Source organism: Lepus europaeus, chromosome 6, assembly GCF_033115175.1.
Source record: "Lepus europaeus isolate LE1 chromosome 6, mLepTim1.pri, whole genome shotgun sequence".
Taxonomy (NCBI): Eukaryota; Metazoa; Chordata; class Mammalia; order Lagomorpha; family Leporidae; genus Lepus; species Lepus europaeus.
Window position 1 is genome coordinate 104687119 of NC_084832.1, and position 21336 is coordinate 104708454.

General features: G+C 40.4%; 1 protein-coding gene across 1 annotated transcript in view; it reads right to left on the minus strand.

Annotated features, from left to right (window-relative positions):
• Positions 1-21336, minus strand: part of LRP6 (LDL receptor related protein 6) — a 185385-nt gene that overhangs the window by 48173 nt on the left and 115876 nt on the right. The window contains exons 7-9 of the mRNA XM_062194835.1: positions 20682-20853; positions 2533-2749; positions 1741-2030 (exon numbers count right to left, since the gene is read on the minus strand). Of these exons, the coding sequence (XP_062050819.1) occupies positions 1741-2030; positions 2533-2749; positions 20682-20853 (679 nt within the window). The remainder of the gene's footprint in view (positions 1-1740; positions 2031-2532; positions 2750-20681; positions 20854-21336) is intronic.

Below are 21336 nucleotides of genomic sequence, written 5' to 3' on the forward strand. Positions count from 1 at the left end.
GCCAAGTCATTGTATCAATCCAAGAAACTCTAAATAACCTTATAAACTGGTGCAGCCATTACTATCCATTAGTACCACTAAAGCTTTGAATTCCAAAAAATTTAAAACCACCACATTTTAAGCTATTTATAACAGATGCTACTTCTTGTAGAACACGGGCTAAGTACTCTGTGCCCACGGATTTCCGCACCTGTTATGCTCAACGGCCCTGCTAGACAGGCAGCACCTCAGCTGCAGAATGAAGGAACTCAGAAGGCCTCCCAGCCACAGCCAAGCTGTATTTATTTACTTCATTTATTCACTTGCTCAATAAAATTTACTACATTTACCAGAATCCAACTCTCTCTGGGTCCTACACCCATGCTTCTGCATATTAGATAAGTTTATGTACATTACCCAAACGAGCCCAAAACGCTCTAAAAGAAGAAGAGATATTCTCCAGATTCTGGTCAGGAAGGTCCCCCTCTATCCCTGTATGTTTTTCAATATTTATTTTAGAAAGAAGAAAATAAAGATACACTATAGTTTTAAAGTGGTCTTTTCTTTTAAAAAAATAATGTGTTTATTTATTTGAAAGGGAGAGTGACATTGAAAGAGGGAGAGGAGAAGAAAAGAGAGATCTTCCATCCTTTGGTTCACTCCCCCAGCGCCTACAGCAGCCAGCCAGGGGGCTAGAGCTGTGGTATAGTGGGTAAAGCCACTGCCTGAGGCATCAGCATCCCATACGGTGCCGGTTCAAATCCTGGCTGCTCCACTTCCAATCCAGCTCCCTGCTAATGGCCTGAGAAAGCAGCTGAAGATGGCCCAAGTCCTTGGGCCCCTGCACAAATAAAGGAGACCGAGAAGAAGCTTCTAGCTCTTGGCTTTGGACAGGTCCAACTCCGGCTGTTGTGGCCATTTGGGGAGTGAACCAGCAGATCAAAGATTTCTGTCTGTCCGTCTGTCACTAACTATAATAAATAAATAAATCTTTAAAAACCACACAAAACACAACAAAAAACAGCTAGCCAGGGCTGGACCACGCTAAAGCCAGGAGCTAGAAACTCTACGCTGGCCTCCCAGTGGGTGACAGAAACCCAAGAATTTGGGCCATCATGTGCTGTTTCCCAGGCACACTGGCAGAAGTTGCATCAGAAGTAGAGTAGCCAGGACTCAAATGAGCACTTCACATGGGATGCTGATGTCCCAAGAAGCAGCTTAACCCACAGTACCGCAACGCCTGCCCTGATAATTGGCATTATCAACCTCAGTCAGGCTCCAAACTTCTGTTTCAAATAAGCCAAGAGCCAAGCCTCTATAAGCCGTTTTATGTGAAGCATACTACTGTTTACTCAGCTGATTACAGAAAACATCACTCATCATCTTCAAGTGGAACAAACTAGAGGGAGATTATGTCTTGCAGATTTAGAACACTAGCAAAATATCTTGCATTAAAAGGCACCTAACGAAATACTGAATGGGCCTTTCTCTTCACTTTCTTAAAAAAGTTAAAAAAGGGCCGGCCGCAGCGGCCATTGGAGGGTGAACCAACGGCAAAAAGGAAGACCTTTCTCTCTGTCTCTCTCACTGTCCACTCTGCCTGTCAAAAAAAATAATTAAATAAAAAAAAAAAGTTAAAAAGGGTTTCTGCTGAACTCTACCTATCAAGCAATGAGGGAGACTGGTCACAGTACAAAGATTCAGACACTTTAGAAGTCCTCTCTTTTAGTCACCAAGTTTAATACTCATTCTTTTGCTAACCTTGAGTGATATATCAGTCCAGTAAATCCGATTGTCTGTCACATCAAAATCCAAAGCAGAAGCTTCTTTGACACCAGTGAGTGGAATGGCCACATTATTATTATTTGTTTCCAAAGAAATCCGTCTGATATCTGCTCTCCGAGAAAACAAAAGAAAAGCCTCTGGGACAATGCAGGTCTTCATGTCACTGATGAGCTCAAAGCCAATGGGGCAGGCACAGCGAAGGCCCTGAGGTCTATACAGGCAAAGATGGCTACAGCCCCCATTTTCCTCAGCACAAGGGTTGGATCCTAAAAGAGAAGGGAGTGATGAGGGGCACAAAAGCACACACACTGACAAGAACCAACATTTTCAGTTGAAAATTAGTTAGGTATCTGGTCCACAAAGACCTATGACTATATGCATCTGCTCTCAATCTGGAGTTTCAATTCCAATCTCACAATCAAACAATATAAAGATTAGTTGAGAGTGAAAGTACAATGAAACACTTGCTTTTTTACCCTTAAAATGCTTTAAAATAAACTGCATTATTCATATATACGAATTAATTTTTTGATGACAGTATTCAAGTAGTTATGCATCTATTTGTAGCCGTTCCAGCTGTTGAAGCCAGAGTTCGAAGTCAGCACTTAGAAGATCCCCTTCTGATAACAAAGGGGGAGGGGTTTAAGCAGGAATTCTCTATTGTCTTATATTAAAACATTCACAACTTACACTGTTGATTTACAGCTACCATCTCCTTCTTCTCTCATTCCTGGTCTCTACTTCTAAGTAAATTCTGGAGTCACTTACCAATGATTCGATGAACATTCGTGGCCTTCAGGCCCATGAGGTCAGGCAGCTGATCTATGATGATTTCCCTCTCTGCACTGCGCTTGTGTACTCTTTCGATGCTACGTCGTTGCCAGTCAGTCCAGTAAACGTAGTCACCCAGCAGAGTAAATCCAAATATGTGAGGAATCTTGTCTTCCACCAGTACTCGTCTTCCAGTGCCATCAGTATTCATAACCTTCAAGTTTAAATTCAGAGACAGAGAGAAGGATGAGGTATGTACTTTTCCTTTCAGAGTATGTAAAAATGATGAATCTATTGCTTATTATATTAAAACCCAAGAGGCACCTAAAATATTCCTATAACAATGTTTTCACAAAATTATAACACGATGATTTAATGAGAATGATTTCAAATATTCAACATAAACTCAAATAACTATTTGATCTTTCCTCCAACTATTACTTGCCCTTCTAAAAATTCTGGCAACTTTAGATTTAGGATGAAACCCTTCTATTAAATATCTGTCAATTAAAAATACACTAACTTCACCTTTCTTGTACATCTGTTTTCAAATTATATCTTCATACACATCACGTACTTTGTTTTATAATGTATTTTATCCTGCAAAGTATACCTTTTTAATATTTAAGAAAAGCAAGATTCCTATAAAGTCATGCATCTTGTTAACAGAGTTAACGCCTGTTTTGGGACCCCTTCCACTTAGCACACTTTTTCGTTATTACTAGAGTAACAACAACAAACAGATAAAAGCGCTCTCATTAAACCCCTCACTCCCCGGAAGTTATAATCACGAAGTATCTGCACTTCACTAAATCCTTTCTGTAACTATGTTTCAGAAAATAAGGATATAACTACCCTTCCCAATTACCCCAAAGCAACATTACTGAATTCTGACACTCACATTGTAGCAACACGCACTGTTGTGTTCTAAAAGAGAGAGAGTTCAAGTCCCCAACAAAGGGCACTTCTACCATTTAAAATGGCTTGTGTACAAGGAAAATGAGCCTTCAAAAGTGCTAAAAACACATACATGCAAACAAAACCTGACCTTTAGCCATCTAAAAAAGGTGTCAGATGTAATCTGACATGAAACTATTAATTTCTTTACCCATAAGATCAGTAAGAAGTATTCTAAATGAGTCAACACTGTGATGAAATGACAACCAAACATTATTTTATCTCACTCCCTATGAGTTTAAGGACAAACCAAGCATTTGAAAACAGAAGGACCTAAACTGTGTTAACTCCTTGTATTTTCATTTGCAAATACCAATAAATACTTGACAAACATCTGATGGATGACAGATTTTAAGTCTAATGTTCATTTATCAATCTCAGATAGAAGGCCAATTGTATACATCTCTAATTAAACAGAATGCTTTGTCTTAAAGTCAGAAATAGTTACAACAAAAAAAAACTAAACATTACTCCAAGTCCTATATTAAGTAAGTTAGTAACTTCTCCTTAATTTGAGGTTTAGGTTTACTACATTTATATTTTCTTGCAATAGACCATTCCTAATAACATTTTATGATATCCATATTACATCTTAAAATTACTTTGGGTCAAATACCAAAACAGTTCTGAGGAGTAAGAGGACTAAGCCATGAAAGAGGGCCAATTATCTGCTAATATACCTAACTAGAAACTAGAACACAGGCCCTGGAGTAACCTGTTGACAATGTGTCTTCCACAGTTCCTATCAAAGAGGTTTGTAAGGAACTCAATACTCCCATGTTTGCTAACTGATTTTTAACGGGGCTGACATGAAATGAATATCTATCATAAATAAGGCAAAGCAAGACTATCCTTTTCTATTTCTGTATCTATCTCTTACAAAATTTGTTGCTCTCTTTTAACTTTGCATGTTTAAAGTGTTTACTTTAAGCTTTGCTTTTTCAGACTACAGGGTTCAGTGTTCCCCTTCTGCAGAAAACCACCTACTAGAGAGCAGGACTATGGATCATAGAAAAGTCCTACTTAGGTTAAAAAGGAAAAAAACAAATCTAAATGATCACCATCACTGTCATCATCTCTACACAAAGATTTCGAATTTACATTTTAAAATATCAGTGACCACAACTTTAGATGCAGGATGTTGAGGCACACTAAAACCCCAGCTGTCTGGGCCAGTGCTGTGGCATAGTGGGTGAAGCTGCCGCCTGCAGTACTGGCATCCCATATGGGCACTGTTCGAGGCCTGGCTGCTCCACTTTTGATCCCGCTCTCTGCTATGGCCTGGGAAACCAGTAGAACATGACCCAAGTCCTTGTGCACCCACGTGGGAAGACTGGAAGAGCTCCAGGCTCCTGGCTTTGGGTCGGCACAATTCTGACCATTGTGGCCAATTGGGGAGTGAACCAGTGGATGGAAAACACCTCTCTCTCTCTCTTTCTCTGCCTCTCCTTCTCTCTGTGTGTAACTCTGATTTTCAAATAAAATAAATAACTCTTAAAAAAAAAAAAGACGGCAGGCGCCGTGGCTCAACAGGCTAATCCTCCGCCTTGCGGCGCCGGCACACCGGGTTCTAGTCCCGGTCGGGGCACCGATCCTGTCTCGGTTGCCCCTCTTCCAGGCCAGCTCTCTGCTGTGGCCAGGGAGTGCAGTGGAGGATGGCCCAAGTGTTTGGGCTCTGCACCCCATGGGAGACCAGGAGAAGCACCTGGCTCCTGCCATTGGAACAGCGCGGTGCGCCGGCCGCAGCGCGCTACCGCGGCGGCCACTGGAGGGTGAACCAACGGCAAAGGAAGACCTTTCTCTCTGTCTCTCTCTCTCTCTCACTGTCCACTCTGTCAAAAAAAAAAAAGAAAGCACTCTGAGAGTGACACAACAAAGCTGTATTTCAGGAGCAACTCAGCTACCTTTACCTTGTGTTAGGTTGTTTATGAAAGACAAGTGTCTTAATTACAGAATTATGATTGGCAAAATATTTTCAGCTATCTGTGCGATGGTACAGAAGTCCAAAATTCCTTATCTGAAAGTGTTGGGGCCAGTCACATTTCAGGGTACAGATTGTTTTGGATATTCATAAAAGTTAACACAACACTCATTGCACAACACCTCTATTTGGATTCAGGGCAGCACCTCATTGCCAAACACATCAATATTCCTGCAAGGAAACATGCAAGTATTTCCACAAGGTGGAATAAATAATGACCACAAAGAGTCTGACACTGCGCATGACAGGTTTTTCGACCGACTAAAAAGATGCTTGGCTTTCAGAGTTGTCTGGATTTCAGATTTACAGATAAAGGGCTATACATCAGAAACGCTTTGCTCACCTTCACTCTAGTGCCTTGACAAAACTGGGGTTTGGATCAGTACAAACAAGGGTCTCAGGAAGAAGAAAGAGTGCAAAGGACATATTTTTTAAAAAAGTTCTTCACAACATCTGGTGAAACAACAAATGGCAATGGCACTCTTAAGAAGGTCTTCAGAGTAGCAGTGGCCAGGAACTCAAATTCAGTTTCTGAAAAGCCACAATTAAAGATGGGTTGTTTTACCCACCAGACCAGCATTAGCCCTTTCCAGCTACTTCTTGTCCACTTACTTTAAAAGCAAAAACTGGCCGGCACTGCGGCTCACTTGGCTAATCCTCCGCCTACGGCACTGGTAGCCAGGGCTCTAGTCCCAGTTGGGGCACTGGATTCTGTCCTGGTTGCTCCTCTTCCAGTCCAGCTCTCTGCTGTGGCCCGGGAAGGCAGTGGAGGATGGCCCAAGTCCTTGGGCCCTGCACCCGCATGGGAGACCGGGAGAAGCACATGGCTCCTGGCTTTGGATGGTGCAGCGCGCCGGCCGTAGTGGTCATTTGGGGGGTGAACCAACGGAAGGAAGACCTTTCTCTCTCTCTCTCTCTCTCTCTCTGTCTGTCTAACTCTGCCTGTCAAAAAAAAAAAAAGCAAAAACTAACAGGTATTTTTTTTGATAAGTATACACCAAAACAAAAAAAGTCAGTTCACATCTATTTCAAACTAAACAATGTAATTAATATGTGCCAAAGATTTTTTTAAACATAATTTTGTAAACACATTATTTCTCTTAATTCCCTATCTCCCTGTCCTCATATACTGTTTTTACAACAAAGTAGGGTCTAACATAGTAGTGTCCAAGAAAAATAAAGTACAAAGGGTACTTAAGAGAGTTTGTGGAAAAATGGAATTAAAACAAGTTTATGTTGATGCAAAAAACTGAAATTCATGTTTTTTACTAATACATATTTTAATGAACTTTTTATTTATTTATTTTAAGATTTATTTATTTAATTCCGAGGCATAGTTAGAGAGCAAGAGACAAAGGGAAAGGTTCTGCTGGGTCACTCCCCAAATGGCCACAAGGGCCAGTTCTGAGCTGACACAAAGCCAGGAGCCAGTAGATTCCTCCAGGGCTCCCATGCAGGTGCAGGGGCCCAAACACTTGGGCCATCTTCTACCACTTTTCCAGACCATCAGCCAAGGAGCTGGATCACAGTGGAACAGCTAGGACTCGAACTGGCACCCGTATGGGATGCCAGTACCCACATGCAGATGCTTAAGCTTCTACACCACAGCGCCAGCCCCGTAATGAACTTTTTAAAGGTCTGATGTAAGCATGGATTTCAAATTATTTTTATCAGAATAAACTTATTAATTCCATTTTCCATTAGCTTTTTCTTTTAAGATTTATGTCTTTGAAAAGCAGTGTTAAGAGAGAGAGAGAGAGAGCGAAACCTTCACCTCTCCAAATGACTGGGATTGGGCCAGGCTGAAGCCAGGAGCCAGGAACTTCATTCAGGTCTCCCATGTGGGTGCAGAGGCCCAAGCACTTGGCCCATCTTCCACTGCTTTCCCAGGTGCATTAGCAGGGAAAGTGGAGCAGCTGGGGATTTGAACCAGCAATCATATGGGATGACAGGGTTGTAGGTAGCAACTAAACCTACCATGTCACAAATGCCAGCCCCCATAACCCTTTCTTTGAGTCTCAGAAGAGAGACAGGTAAGACGGAATGAAGCTGAGACCCATGGGTGGCATAAATCCAATTATTTGAGATATCACCACTGTATCCCAGAATTTGCAATAGCAGGAAAAGTCAGGAGCCAGAGTAGGGAATCAAACTTAGGGGCTACAATGTGGGTTGCAGGCTCTCAACCGCTAGGTTAACACATACATCCCATGAACTTTTTTTTTTTTTAAGATTTTATTGTATTTGAGAGGTAGAGTTACAGACAGTGAGAGGGAAAGACAGAGAGAAAGGTCTTCCTTCCCTGGTTCACTCCCCAAATGGCCACAACAGCCAGAGCTGCGCCCATCCAAAGCCAGGAGCAAGGAGCCTCCTCTGGGTCTCCCATGTGGGAGCAAGGGCCCAAGGACTTGAGCCATCTTCTACTGCTTTCTCAGGTCACAGCAGAGAGCTGGATTGGAAGTGGAGCAGCCGGGACCAGAACCAGCGCCCATATGGGATACAGGGACCACAGGCAGAGGATTAACCTATTGAGTCACAGTGCCGGCCTCACCAAGAACTTTTTTAAGTACCCTCCTGCAAATCCTCAATGTGAGCAACATGTGTCAATCTTAAATTTTCAGTAATTAGATTTTATTAAGTAAAAAAGGCAGTGAAATTAATTTTAACACTATAATATCTTATTTAGCCGGGCATATATCAAGTACTTTAGTTCAATATGACATCAGTGATAAAAACTCCATTAATGAGATCTTAGGTTGTCATTCTAGGTCTTCTTAATATGTATTTAACATATTTGAGGTACGTAATTCACACTAGTCACATTTTTAAGTGCTCCATAGCCACATCTGGCTAGTGACTACACATTAGACTGTGCAGAATTAGAATTTCACAGTGATGACTACAAAAAAATAAATAAATAAAAACAAACTAACTGGGATCTTTTTCAGTTCACTGTCTCCTCCCATACCTGTTATTTTCAGTCATGCCCTAGACCCATCAAGCTCGGCAAAGCCACAATTAGATGTCTTCCATTTGGTTTTTCCTTCTTCCCAGTTGCTTTCCCAGTTTGTTTTTATTTATTTGAGAGACAGTGCTCCCAATCTGCTGGTTCATTCCTCAAATTGCCTGCATCAGCTGGGATTGGATCAGGCCACACGCAGGAGCCAGGAGCTAAAGCTAAGTCTCACACCTGGGTGGCAAGGAGCCCACTACTTGAGCTGTCACGTGCTGCCCTCTCAGGATGTACATTACCAGGAAGCTACAATCAGAAGCAGAGCTGGACTTGAACCCAGGCACTCCACTGTGGGATGCAGGCATCCCCAACTGGCAATTTAACCACTAGGCCAAATGCCTTCCCTTATTATGGGATTCAATTATCTCTAATGTAAAGTAAAGCATAGCTGAATATTCTTTTTATGCAGCATTTACAAGGTTACATTTCAGATTACTAGCTGGGATTTCTAAGAACAAGGACAAAGACTTGATTCTGTATTTATATTCATATGAATAAGAAAATCCATCTCTGCTATTTCCTTGGCTCTTCCCTTATGACAGTCTGCATTCTAGGTTGGCCACATAACTAATAATGAATGAAGCTGGGTGGGTCATGATAATCTTCACTCTAATTTCCATGTGTCTGAAATGTTTTATAATTAAAAGAAAAACGAAGGGGCAGGAAGATAAGAACCAAGTCCAAGAGCACTTAAATAATAATAATGATAATAACTGCTGCTGTTAATAAATGCTGTTATTTTTGTTGTTACTATGATATATAAAGCAATTATAAGAATCCTCTGAAGAGATTAAGTGATCAACAGCTTAAACAAAATCTGATTATGAGACTTTGCATCTAAAGAAAAGATATTTTCCTTTATACAAAGTCCAATGATTGCTTTTTGAAATCAGTTGCCTTCAATTACTTTTGCAGAGTTCACACTCCTATTAGAAAATTGGCTTCTCCACTGAATATGTCTCTCGTACCAGCCACACAATCTCTTTCGACTTAGTAGGACCACCACAAAACAAGAACATGCTGCTCTGTCTCAAAGAAGATCACCATTACATTTCTCATCTCCAATAAGCAACAGTTTTGGACAAGTTACCAGGGCTATAAATATAGTTTTAAGCCCCGTTTGTCTAAAATAACATAAATACTGGTAAAAGCTTGTTTGTATATTCTGACCCCAGAACAAATGAACCAATTTAGGTAATTCCTGAAGATTACTCTTATGCTTTAAAAGTGGGGCCAACATTAATTAAATCTGGCAACTCTTGAGAGTGAGCTTCCCTGTACTACCTCAGAGTGTTTTAATTACTTAAACTGACATTAGACTTCTGTCACTTCTGAGTCTAACTTTAAATCTGAAACCAGAGTCTCCAGTGGTTACAGTTGCTTTAACCACATTGTGGTATAGGGTTTAACATTCTGAGGCATTCCCAAGTATCACAAACCACACTGAGAATAGAGGCCACAACAGGAAATAGATGTGGGTTAACCATAATATCGGCACAAAGAAGAGGTAATAGCGAAACTTCTAGACGGCACATCCAGTTTTCAAGCAGTTTCATCAGCTCATTAAATGTCAAGGCAGGATTACCCATGAAATCTTGGAATGTGGCCAGTCTACTACCAAAATTGCTGCTACGCAACTTCACTTGACTGAACACGTTCAAGGAACAGATGACAGTAGGACAACCAAACACCTATCATAAAAAGAGCTGGAGTGGGAACACTACAGAGTTTCAGAAGAGCAACTCAAATTATATTCAAAATGAACCGTTCTACTTTCATTGCTCCAGCCAAGATCTCAACAAGCAGTTAATTAAGAGTTTATAAATAAGAGAGACAAGTAGGATTGGGAGCTGGGGATTGTACTTTCTCTGATACAACTTTGTAAGTCATAAAATAAAAATTCCCAAGAATGGTGTTTTAAAGAACAGAATATATATCCACAGAAACAACATTTCAATCATGCCAAATCTCACTGAGGTGACAAGTGAAGAGAAATCCTTTGGACCCAGTAAGCAAAGTAAAGGGATACTGTGCACCTGTTTAAGGAAGCAGTAGGGCAGTTTTAGTGCCACATTCAAAGTCCTTTAACCTAGCTTAACACATATCATGTCCGAGCACATACAAGTGAATTTATTACAAGAAGAGAAGTAAAATATAATAACAGCACTAAGTAGTTCACTGATTTCCACATAAAATCATCACTGCGACTAACAGCAGTAACATCACCTTGGTCAATTACACTCAACTATGTCACAAGGTCTTCTGAAAGTCCCACTGTCTTTAGGCCTCAAACAAACTCTACAGGGGAAAACACAAAAATGTTAACAATGGAAAACCACCTCTTTTCCTCTCATTCTTTTCAAGCTCAGCTAAAAGAGTAGAATCTGAGTAGAAAAAAAATCAATTATAATGTCTTAATAATAAAAGGCAAGCTACTCCAGTACCAATGAGTACATCTTACAGCTAATATAAAATTCAAACAATATTTATTAAAAAGAACCAGGCCTCTTTAGAGAAACTGATTCTAGAAGTGCGGCACAAAAAACTAAGATGAGGCTGAAACACACTGTTCCAGAAAGTGCTTTAAAAATGATGGAAACAAGGGGCTGGCGCTGTGACATACTGGGCTAAGCCTACTCCTGTGGCGCCAACATCCCACATGGACACCCATTTGTGTCCCGGCTGCTCCTGTTCCAATCTAGCTCTCTGCCACAACCTGGGAAAGCACTGAAAGATGGCCCAAGTGCTTGGGCCCCTGCACCCATGTGGGAGACCTGAAAGAAGCTCCTGGCTCCTGGCTTCAGATCAGCGCAGCTCCAGCTGTTGCATCCATCTGGGGAGTGAACCAGCAGATGGAAGACCAACTGACCTCCCTACCTCCCTCCCTCCCTCCCTTTCTCCCTCCCTCTCTGCCTCCTCTCCTCTCTCTGTGTAACTCTGACTTTCAAATAATAAATAAATCTTTTAAAAAATGTTTTGAGGGGTCGGTGCTGTGGCGCAGTGGGTTAACGCCCTGGCCTGAGGCGCTGGCATCCCACATGGGTGCTGGTTCATAACGTGCAATAAAGAATAAAGTACAGGGCCAGTGCTGTTGTGGTGTAGCAGTAAAGCCACTGCCTGCAGAGCCGACATCCATATGGGCGCCGGTTCTAGTCCCAGCTTATCCACTTCTGATGCAGCTCTCTGATATGGCCTGGGAAGGCAGTACAAGATGGCCCAAAGTCCTTGGGCCCTTGCACCCATGTGGGAGACCTGGAAGAAGCTCCTGGCTCCTGGCTTCGGATTGGCACAGCTCCGGCTGTTGTGGTCATCTGGGGAGTGAACCATCAGATGGAGGACCTCTCTCTCTCTCTCTCTCTGCCTCTCCTTCTCTCTATGTAACTTTTTCAAACAAAAATAAATAAATCTTTTTTTAAAAAAATGTTCTGAAGTGTATGGAAAATGTCTATTATGAGAAAACTATTACTATTTGCAGACTAATGGTATATGAGAGAGTGGCACATAGGGCTTTTTTTTTTTTTTCATGGTCTAAGAATCACAGTCAGTAAAAATAGTGTATTATAAATATTCACCAAGTATAAAACACCAAATCATTAGTCAACCCCTCCAAACACACCCCAAATAAATCTGAGCAGACGTTGCATTAATTGTGTGAAGCCTCTAATTCCATCCCTGCTTACAAAAGTCCAGAAGATTTCTGCAGCTCAAAATTGCAAGTGAAATTTTAAAGCAATACAATGCACTGAAATTTTGAGCAGAATAAAAGGACTCCAAATCCTTCTCTGAGATTTAGTTATTTCAGATAAAATCTAACAAGAAAAAAATTACACTGCACTGAGTGAAGAGTTCAACAAGAAAATTATAGAGCCAGCATTATATACTTTAAATCTAAAATTTTAAATTGCAGATTACACTCAAAGTAGAAAAAAACTGAAGGAGAATCTTTTGTTCATTATGGGTAAATTTAGGAATAACTATTAGAATCCTTAAGTAGTTGTTAATGACTTTAAATCATAGCTAGTTAAAATACCTATCACTGCTCAATGCTTTGCAAACTCCTTCCCATGAAGTCCTGAATCTATGGTCTTGCCATTATCTGTCCACCTACCCTTTCTAACCCTTCCAAAAACAATAAAAATAAAATCTCTTTGACCCCTTTAAAACTATAATAGTTACTTACATATAAAGAAATAAGCTCCTGGGGGCTAGCACTGTGGCACAGCAGGTAAAACCACCACCTGAGATGCAGACATCCCATATGGGAGCAGGTTTGTGTCCTGGCTGCTCTACTTCAGAACCATCTTCAATGCTAATTGCATGGGAAAAGCAGTGGAAGATGGCCTAGGTGCTTGGGCCCACGAGATCCACGTGGGAGATCCAGAAGTCCTGGCTCCTGGTTTTGGCCTGGTCCAGCCCCAGCCATTAAGGCCATCTGGGGAGTGAAAAAGGGGTTGGGGCCGGCGCCGCAGCTCACTAGGCTAATCCTCCGCCTAGCAGCGCCGGCACACCGGGTTCTAGTCCTGGTCGGGGTGCCGGATTCTGTCCCGGTTGCCCCTCTTCCAGGCCAGCTCTCTGCTATGGCCAGGGAGTGCAGTGGAGGATGGCCCAAGTCCTTGGGCCCTGCACCAGCACAGGAGACCAAGAGAAGCACCTGGCTCCTGGATTTGGATCAGTGCGGTGCGCCGGCCGCAGCTGCCATTGGAGGGTGAACCAACAGCAATGGAAGACCTTTCTCTCTGTCTCTCTCTGTCCACTCTGTCTGTAAAAAAAAAAAAAAAAAAAAGAAAAGAAAAAAAGAAAAGGAAAAAAAAGGGGGGGTTGTAAGATATCTATCTCTCCCCCTCACTCTGTAACCCTTTCAAGTAAATAAATAAATCTTTACAAAAGAGAGAGAGACAAAAAAGGGAGGGAGGGAGAGAAGGAAGGAAGGAAGGAAGGAAGGAAGGAAGGAAGGAAGGAAGGAAGGAAGGAAGGAAGGAAGGAAGGAAGGAAGGTTGGTAGGTAGGTCGGTTGGTCGATTGATTCTGGTAAACAGTATTTTATTCAAACTCCACCAGCAGGTGGAAAAAGTCGTATGTTTGGTGAGCATCAAAAAACAGTTTTAAATATTAATTTAAATCTACCAACCATATTAGTATTGGAGAAGCTTGTTTACAGGTCAATACAAAACTAAACAGATAGCTTATCAGGAGAGGTTGTTTTGGTAAACTGAGTTCCTAAAGATTTTGAACTTCCAACAAGCTTTGTTTAGAAATTAACTGCACAGCATAAAAGGAAAAGTTGGAAGAAAACCAAAAGATATTCTTGTCATCTGCAATATGTTTCCTTTCAGCAATTCCCTCAAGCAAAATGGATTCTTGGTTGTTACCCTTAGATATACAATTAGTAGAGTTAACATCAGAATATGTTATAACTCAAAAGGAACCTTAAACAGTAGTTGGTTCAAGTGGTTTTACTGGGTAAAATATAAAGACTAGAGATACGTGAAGTGTCTAAGGTCACCCAACTAATCAACAAAAGAATTAAGGTCAGGGCCCAATATTATAAAATGTTTCATCAACAACAAAAAGAAAGGTTGCCACTCTTTCCTTTTTTTTTTTTTTTTTTTTAAAGATTTATTTATTTGAAAGGCAGAGTTACAGAGAGGCAGAGGCAGAGAGAGAAAGAGAGAAGTCTTTCATCTGTTGGTTCACACCCCAAATGGCAGCAACGGCCAGGGCTGGGCTAATCCGAAGCCAGGAGCCAGGAGCTTCTTCCAGGTCTCCCATATGGGCACAGGTGCCCAGGGACTTGGGTCACCTTCCACTGCTTTCACAGGCCACAGCAGAGAGCTGCATAGGAAGAGCAGCAGCCAGGACTTGAACCAGTGCCCATTTGGGATGCTGGCACTGCAGGCAGCACTTTTACCTGCCATGCCATAGCACCAGCCCCAGAGATTACCACTCTTAAACAACTAAATACTTTTATAAATTGTTAAAAGTCTGGTCCCTCTTCTCAAGAAAGTAGAGAACACTAAAATCAGTGCTCTTCAGAAGTACAAAACCCAAAGGAATAAAGTACTTTTAAAATAATCACATTGAAATAAAAATTATCTCTACACACATTAAATGATCTTATACTAATAATGTGGTATGGGGCCAGTGCTGTGTAGCACATAAAGTTGTCACCTTCAATGCTGACATCCCATTTGGGTGCCTGGCTACTCCACTTCCAATCCAGCTCCCTGCTAATGGCCTGGGAAAGCAGTGGAGGATGACCAAAGTCCTTGGGCCTCTGCATCCACAAAGGAGACCCAGATGAAGCTCTTGGCTCCTGGCTTCAGCCTGGCCCAGTCCTGGCCACCTGTGGCACCTGGAGAGTGAACCTATGGATGGAAGATTCTGTCTCTCCCTCTCTCTCTGTAATTCTGAGTTTCAAAATAAATAATTTTTTTTTTAAAAATGGGATGAAAAAATTTAACAGCAGCACATTTTTAAAAAAATGATTCAAAAACAAGTTTAAACTTGGCCAATAAAATGCTAAGTACCAGCATGCATCAAATTATCCTAACTTTATAGATAAAACTATAAAAACTCCTAACTGAGGCAAAGCACCTTGTTTGGTGGGGCTCTAGGATTTGTTGTGGCAGTTTAAGATGGCATGATTACACCCATCATCAAGCACATTTCTCTCATTATACGCTTGGAATAATTTATTTTTAGAGCCAAAGTAGATTGAATAATGAGACAACCGAGCATAAAACTGGATGATGTACTATTTTGGCTGTTGTAGATTATAACAAGATAATAATGCTGCTAGGACTGAATATCAACTGACATCTTTCAGAAAGGAGTTTATGAGTTTATTATCATGAGATGTACCACAGCACCACATTCACTGCTCAACGAATACAGGTCCAGAATACGTGATCAGATGTCATCAAGATCTGGGAGAAAATACAAATTCACACACATACATACTGTGTGAGAAACTAGCAGAAATGCACCAAGATATAGGAATTAAAGCTCATTGTCTTGAATATTTTTCAAACTAAAAGTAAAACCAATTTTAAGAAACACTAAATGGCGCTGGCGTCGTGGCTCACTTGGTTAATCTTCCGCCCGCGGCACCAGCATCCCATACGGGCACCGGGTTCTAGTCCCGGTTGCTCCTCTTCCAGTCCAGCTCTCTGCTGTGGCCCGGGAGGGCAGTGGAGGATGGCCCAAGTGCTTGGGCCCTGCACCCGCATGGGAGACCAGGAGGAAGCACCTGGCTCCTGGCTTCAGATCGGCACAGCGCTGGCCGTAGCGGCCGTTTGGGGGGTGAACCAACAGAGGGAAGACCTTTCTCTCTGTCTCTCTCTCTGTCTGTAAACTCTACCTGTCAAATAAAAAAATAAATACATCTCTTAAAAAAAAAAAAAAAAAAGAACCAGCAGATGGATTAAAAAAAAAAAAAAACACTAAATGTTATGAAATGCAGATCCTAAAGGAAGTACTTGCTAAAATTTATCATGATTAGAATACTTTATCTCAACAACAGCCAACTGTTTTATTATAATTTCTTAAAGAAGAGTTAACCTTGGAAACCAACAGTAGGGAAAAAAGAATCATAAGCAGGTCCTTGTGTGTCTTAACAGACATTCATAACACAAAGGCTAAAGATACAAAACAAAGAGATTCCTTTATAAAAAGAAATCTGAATACTTGGGAAACAAACTTCCTTATTAAGATATTGATAAAACAGAGGAAGTTGCCATCAGGGGAAAATGCAGCCCTGAAGTTTAAGGCTTAGAATATAAAACAGAACATTCACCAAATGCCAAGTTTTCAACATACATCATTCACAATAATACCCTCTTTATTCAAAATTTCTGGGTACTAAAGGTTCTAGTAATCTCTTTTTCTGTTTTCCAACAAAGTTGTGCCAGGTATAATTAGATATGGACAAAACTACGTATGGTTAGTGTATCCTCTAAACTAGAGAAACTTACACTAAGATTTAAAGTGAATCTACATGCCCTTAAAGTAGACAGGAAAACCTCTCTTTTTATCTATAACTACCAGGTGCTGCTGCACTGTGGGGAGAGTTCAGATATAAAATGGAGAAAGGCAAGGCTGAAACAAAGTATATTGAGAAAATGAATGCTGAGGGAAATTTAGCTATTATTACCAATAGTGTTATTAAATATTATTTTTAATAAAGCTAGTATTCAAAATATGCTAATTCTGTCAATCAGTTAAACTGGTATATAATGAGAAAAGCATTCTTAATTTTATATCATGACAAGAAATGTTTAAATTTATAAATTAGCAGTGCTGGCTGTTATTTGTAAGCAGTACATTAGGTGCCAACAGATGTTTTAGGCAGTGAAAACTGACCAACAAAATGAGAAGTTGTTAAGATACAATGTCATTCTTTCTACAGCAGACACACATAATGCAGACATAAAGGCTTTTTGATGCTCCGCCTAGCATAAAAATGCTAATTACTCCTTCTGCTAATGTTTTAACATTTATTATTGAAAGGCCCCAGAACACTATAGGGAAAACTATCTGATGCAGAAGGACAGTGCAGACAAGTAAACTAGAAAATTTATTCATAACATGCAATAAAGAATAAAGTACAGGGCCGGCGCTGCGGTGTAGCAGTAAAGCTGCTACCTGCAGAGCCGACATCCCATATGGGTGCTGGTCCCAGTCCCGGCTGCTCCACTTCTGATCCAGCTCTCTGCTATGGCAAGGGAAAGCAGTAAAAGATGGCCCAAAGTCCTTGGGCCCCTGAATTCACATGGGAGACCCAGAAGAATCTCCTGGCTCCTGGCTTCAGATCGGTACAGCTCTGGCTGTTGTGGCCAATTGGGGAGTGAACCAGCAGATGGAAGACCTCTGTCTCTCGGCCTCTCCTTCTCTCTGTGTAACTCTGACTTTCAAACAAATAAGTAAATCTTTTTTTAAAAAAAAAGGAGAATAAAGTACAATGAACAAGAAACCTACACAAGCACCACCAAATACCATTTAAATAGCACCTACAGATAAGTGGTTATCAGCTCTTAAGTACAGAAAGCAGACACATCCCAATAAAGACAAATCCCAACATAGGCATTTTCATATTAAAGTAGCAGCCAATAGCACAACTGCCTTGGTCTTTGTTTTGAAAAATGTGTTTATTTTAATGGCAGAGAAACAGAGAGATCTTCCATCCACTGGTTCACTTCCCCAACAGCTTGAGCTGAGCCAGGACAAACCCAGCAATCCAGAACTCAGCCCAGGTTTCTGATATGGTGGCAGGGATTCAACTACTTGAGCCAGCACCTGCTGCCTCCCAGGTGTGCTTTAGCAGGAAACTGGACTGGAATTGGAACTGTGATTCAAACACAGGGATTTCAACATGGAATGCAGGTGTCCCAAATGGTGACTCAACCACTGTACCAAACACTTGCCCCCACAACTGCTTTTTTTAAGTGTGACATCATTAGAAAGCACTGTATCTCATCCCCCTTCCTAGAAGCTAATTATAAAGCTGTGATACTTCTTTATTCAACTCTGTATAATAATAATAATAATCAAGTCTGAAACTCAGGGCTTGCCATTCTTTTTCTCTGGTTTCTGTAATCCTTACACCCATTTCCCTAATACAGCTAGCATCTAATCATGTCACTACTTAGAAAAAGAGGAAGTAAGAAACCAATCTCAAGAATCTCCATTGAGGCAGCAAACAGAATAAATGAATGACAATTTTGAGCTCTTCCCACATGATCCACCCAAGACACAAGAGTTTACTGTGCCTTATATTGCTATATAATTTAACAAATAACTATCTTTTCCTTCCAAATATACTACAAACCCAGAGCAGTTTGATCCCCAATAAACTCTAAACCTTCCAGAAAAAAAACAGAGCCATCATAACCATAACTTTATATTTTCTTATGGTCCCAGACAAAACCAGCTTTCATTTATGAGCAGGACAAAAGCTAAGAATCTCCTGTAAGTGAACAAGAACAGAATGGGAATCTGTCACCAGGGAAGGATGAGGTCAGTTACTGCATAACAAATAAATCTTGGAAAAAGAAACATTAAGAAAAATTGTTAGCTTTCTATGTTTTCTGCCTACTGTCAAGTAAAGGAGATGAAACGGTGGGGGCAGTTGTGCCTGCCATCACTGCTGGTGTCTCAGGATGAGAAAACTGAAGCTTTTCTCCCCAGTTATATAAGATTAATTTATATAAAGAGCTGTGCTCTTTCCTTCGTTTGCGATATACCAGCAGCGATACATCATTAAGAAGGGAGTGACACCTTCCTTCTGATCTCCCAGATGTGTCTCTGAAAAGAAAATGACAAAATCACTGACGCCCAACGAGCAAAGCCTCATCAGTCTGCAGGGGAAACAAGAAGGGAAGGTCTGTGTGTGTACAGGCTGCAAGAAGTAAATTTACCAATAACCAAACAGTCTGTCCAAGAGAAGACAAAGAACAAATAGCAGTTACGTTCCAGCAAACCTGGAGGAAAGATGGATCTAAAAGGCAACTTTAAGGATGCTGGAAGCACCCACGGAAGTGGAGGGGAGACAAATGACATTGTTGGCTTAGCTCAGGAAGACAGAATTGAAACCAGAAACAAGGCAAATTTTAGGATCTTCTACACTCTCTGCACACTGAGAAAACAGATCCTGTTTAATAACACATCATATATCATATGTATATTCCCTTTTATTATTAAACATTGTCAGATCCTCCATAAATTCTCATTTCTTTACCTGAATCCCTCTAGATTCTAAAGGATTAAATACATGTGAAATGAGAAGTCTTGAAAAATTGTCACCAAGAAATCAATGATTTGATTCTCAAGCTAATCAGTCATAGTAAACTGAAAACAGAAGACCAAATATAGAATTCTAAAAATCTCTGTGATAATAGATCAGGTGTTCTTCCCTTATGTAAATTTTATTGCTACAGATATTCTCCCAGGCTATAAGGTCTTAAATTATTTTCCTAATAGTGGTAATGCTCTCATATATGGTCTTTAGCCAGTTAACCACAAAAAAAGTGTCAATTGGTTGGGATCAGTTGGGCAATCTGTACTCAAGCAGCATCAAATGACGCTAAGAGCCTGTCTGAAAATCTATAACCTTTGTCTCATTAGCACTGAATTCTAGCTGTTAAAGATTCAAATACTCATTTGGATTTTTTAAAAGGGCTGTGAAATACTAACAGTGGGGAGGAAATTCATATAGTCTATGTGAAATTTTCTATTAATGGGAACCAGCTGCAAGAATAAGAGATTTTGTTTTCAGTGTTTGAGCCTGGTAGAATACTAATGAATTTCCTCCAGCCCAAGTTTTCATTCTGGAAGGAAGGCCTTTTAATTCATTACTCTCTCCAAGTCCCTGGCACTTTTCAGAACTACCTTTCTAAAATAACTGTGCTACAGTCCAAGCTTTCTACCCATTAGATGGGTGCAGTTGCACTCTGAAGAGCCATTCTTTATAAATGAAGTCATCCATCCCCCAAGGGAAAATGAGCTCCTAACTCTGTTTTAAGTATGCAATCCCAAGACCTCTTGCACAATGTAATTTAAAGTTGTGAATTTTAGACTTTACAGTCAATATCAAGGATATATGCAATTTACAAAACATTTTGATAAACTATTCACCACTATTTTTACCATAATTCAATTTGATCGCCACAAACTTAAACACTTCATAAACATTTTTTTCAAGCTTTGGTTAAGTAATTTCTCATCTATACAGTACATAAATTTTTAAAAATATTTGCACACAACCATCTTAATATTTAATATACCCTATCACCTGCCCCTAACACCAACAATGACAACACATTACGTGTGTGTGTGTGTATAAATATATAGGCTTTGTTTTCCTAACTTAAGACAGCCAGCAATTCCACTTCAGAACTTAAAAAATTTTAGTGTGCCTCTAGGAATTTCAGGTTCACTCAAAATGAGGAAAATCAGTTACATAAGTTTTTAAGATTAAATATAGATGAACACCCATTTCTTACACCAATATAACTCAGAAATCCTGAGATTAGGTGGAAGACAATACAGTATTCCCATAATGTGGGGTTAAGTGAAATTTCTACAAAAGGTGCCTCTGGCACCTTAGACAATTGTTGAGTAAAGAATATCCACATCAGATTATGACCAACTCAAAAACCTTCATAAAACTGATTTTAAAATGAAAAAGCAAGAAACAAACCTCAATTTTGTCTGTTTTGGCATCTCCCCAGTAGATTTTGCCCTCATCATAATCCAAGGCTAAACCATTCGGCCAACCAAGAGAAGTGTTAACCAACACTACTCGATCGGAACCATCCAGAGCTGCTCGCTCAATTTTCGGTATTTCTCCCCAGTCAGTCCAATACATGAACCTTCAGAAGTAGACAGAAAACAAGTTAAAAATACATTACAAAATGTAGCTTTCAGATATGCTAACGGGGAGATCTACCCCTAATAATAATTTGGTATCATCAATCAACATGATAGGGGGTAATAAATATGAGACTTAAACATATGGAGCATGTTGAAGACATTTTTAATAAGCCTATTGAAAATTTTCAGGCTAAACAGCATCTTCTAAAACGAATCTGGAAAATGCCTAATAATGAGATTTCATCTTTTCTTACTTTTTCAAAATATTTTGTACTCCTTGCCTTGAACTTTTGCTCTTTATCCAGATGCTTTGTCATCTCTGATATAAAGAGCTTATACCAGCAGCAATAATCAAAAGACAAACTGAATATGCAAAACAGCTAATTCCTCCTGCAGTGCTAAGTGAGCCGTGTGGATATTTAAGTGGCTCTGGGGCACGGGTATACACTGAGGTATGATAATTTATCACTATGTTTGTCCTC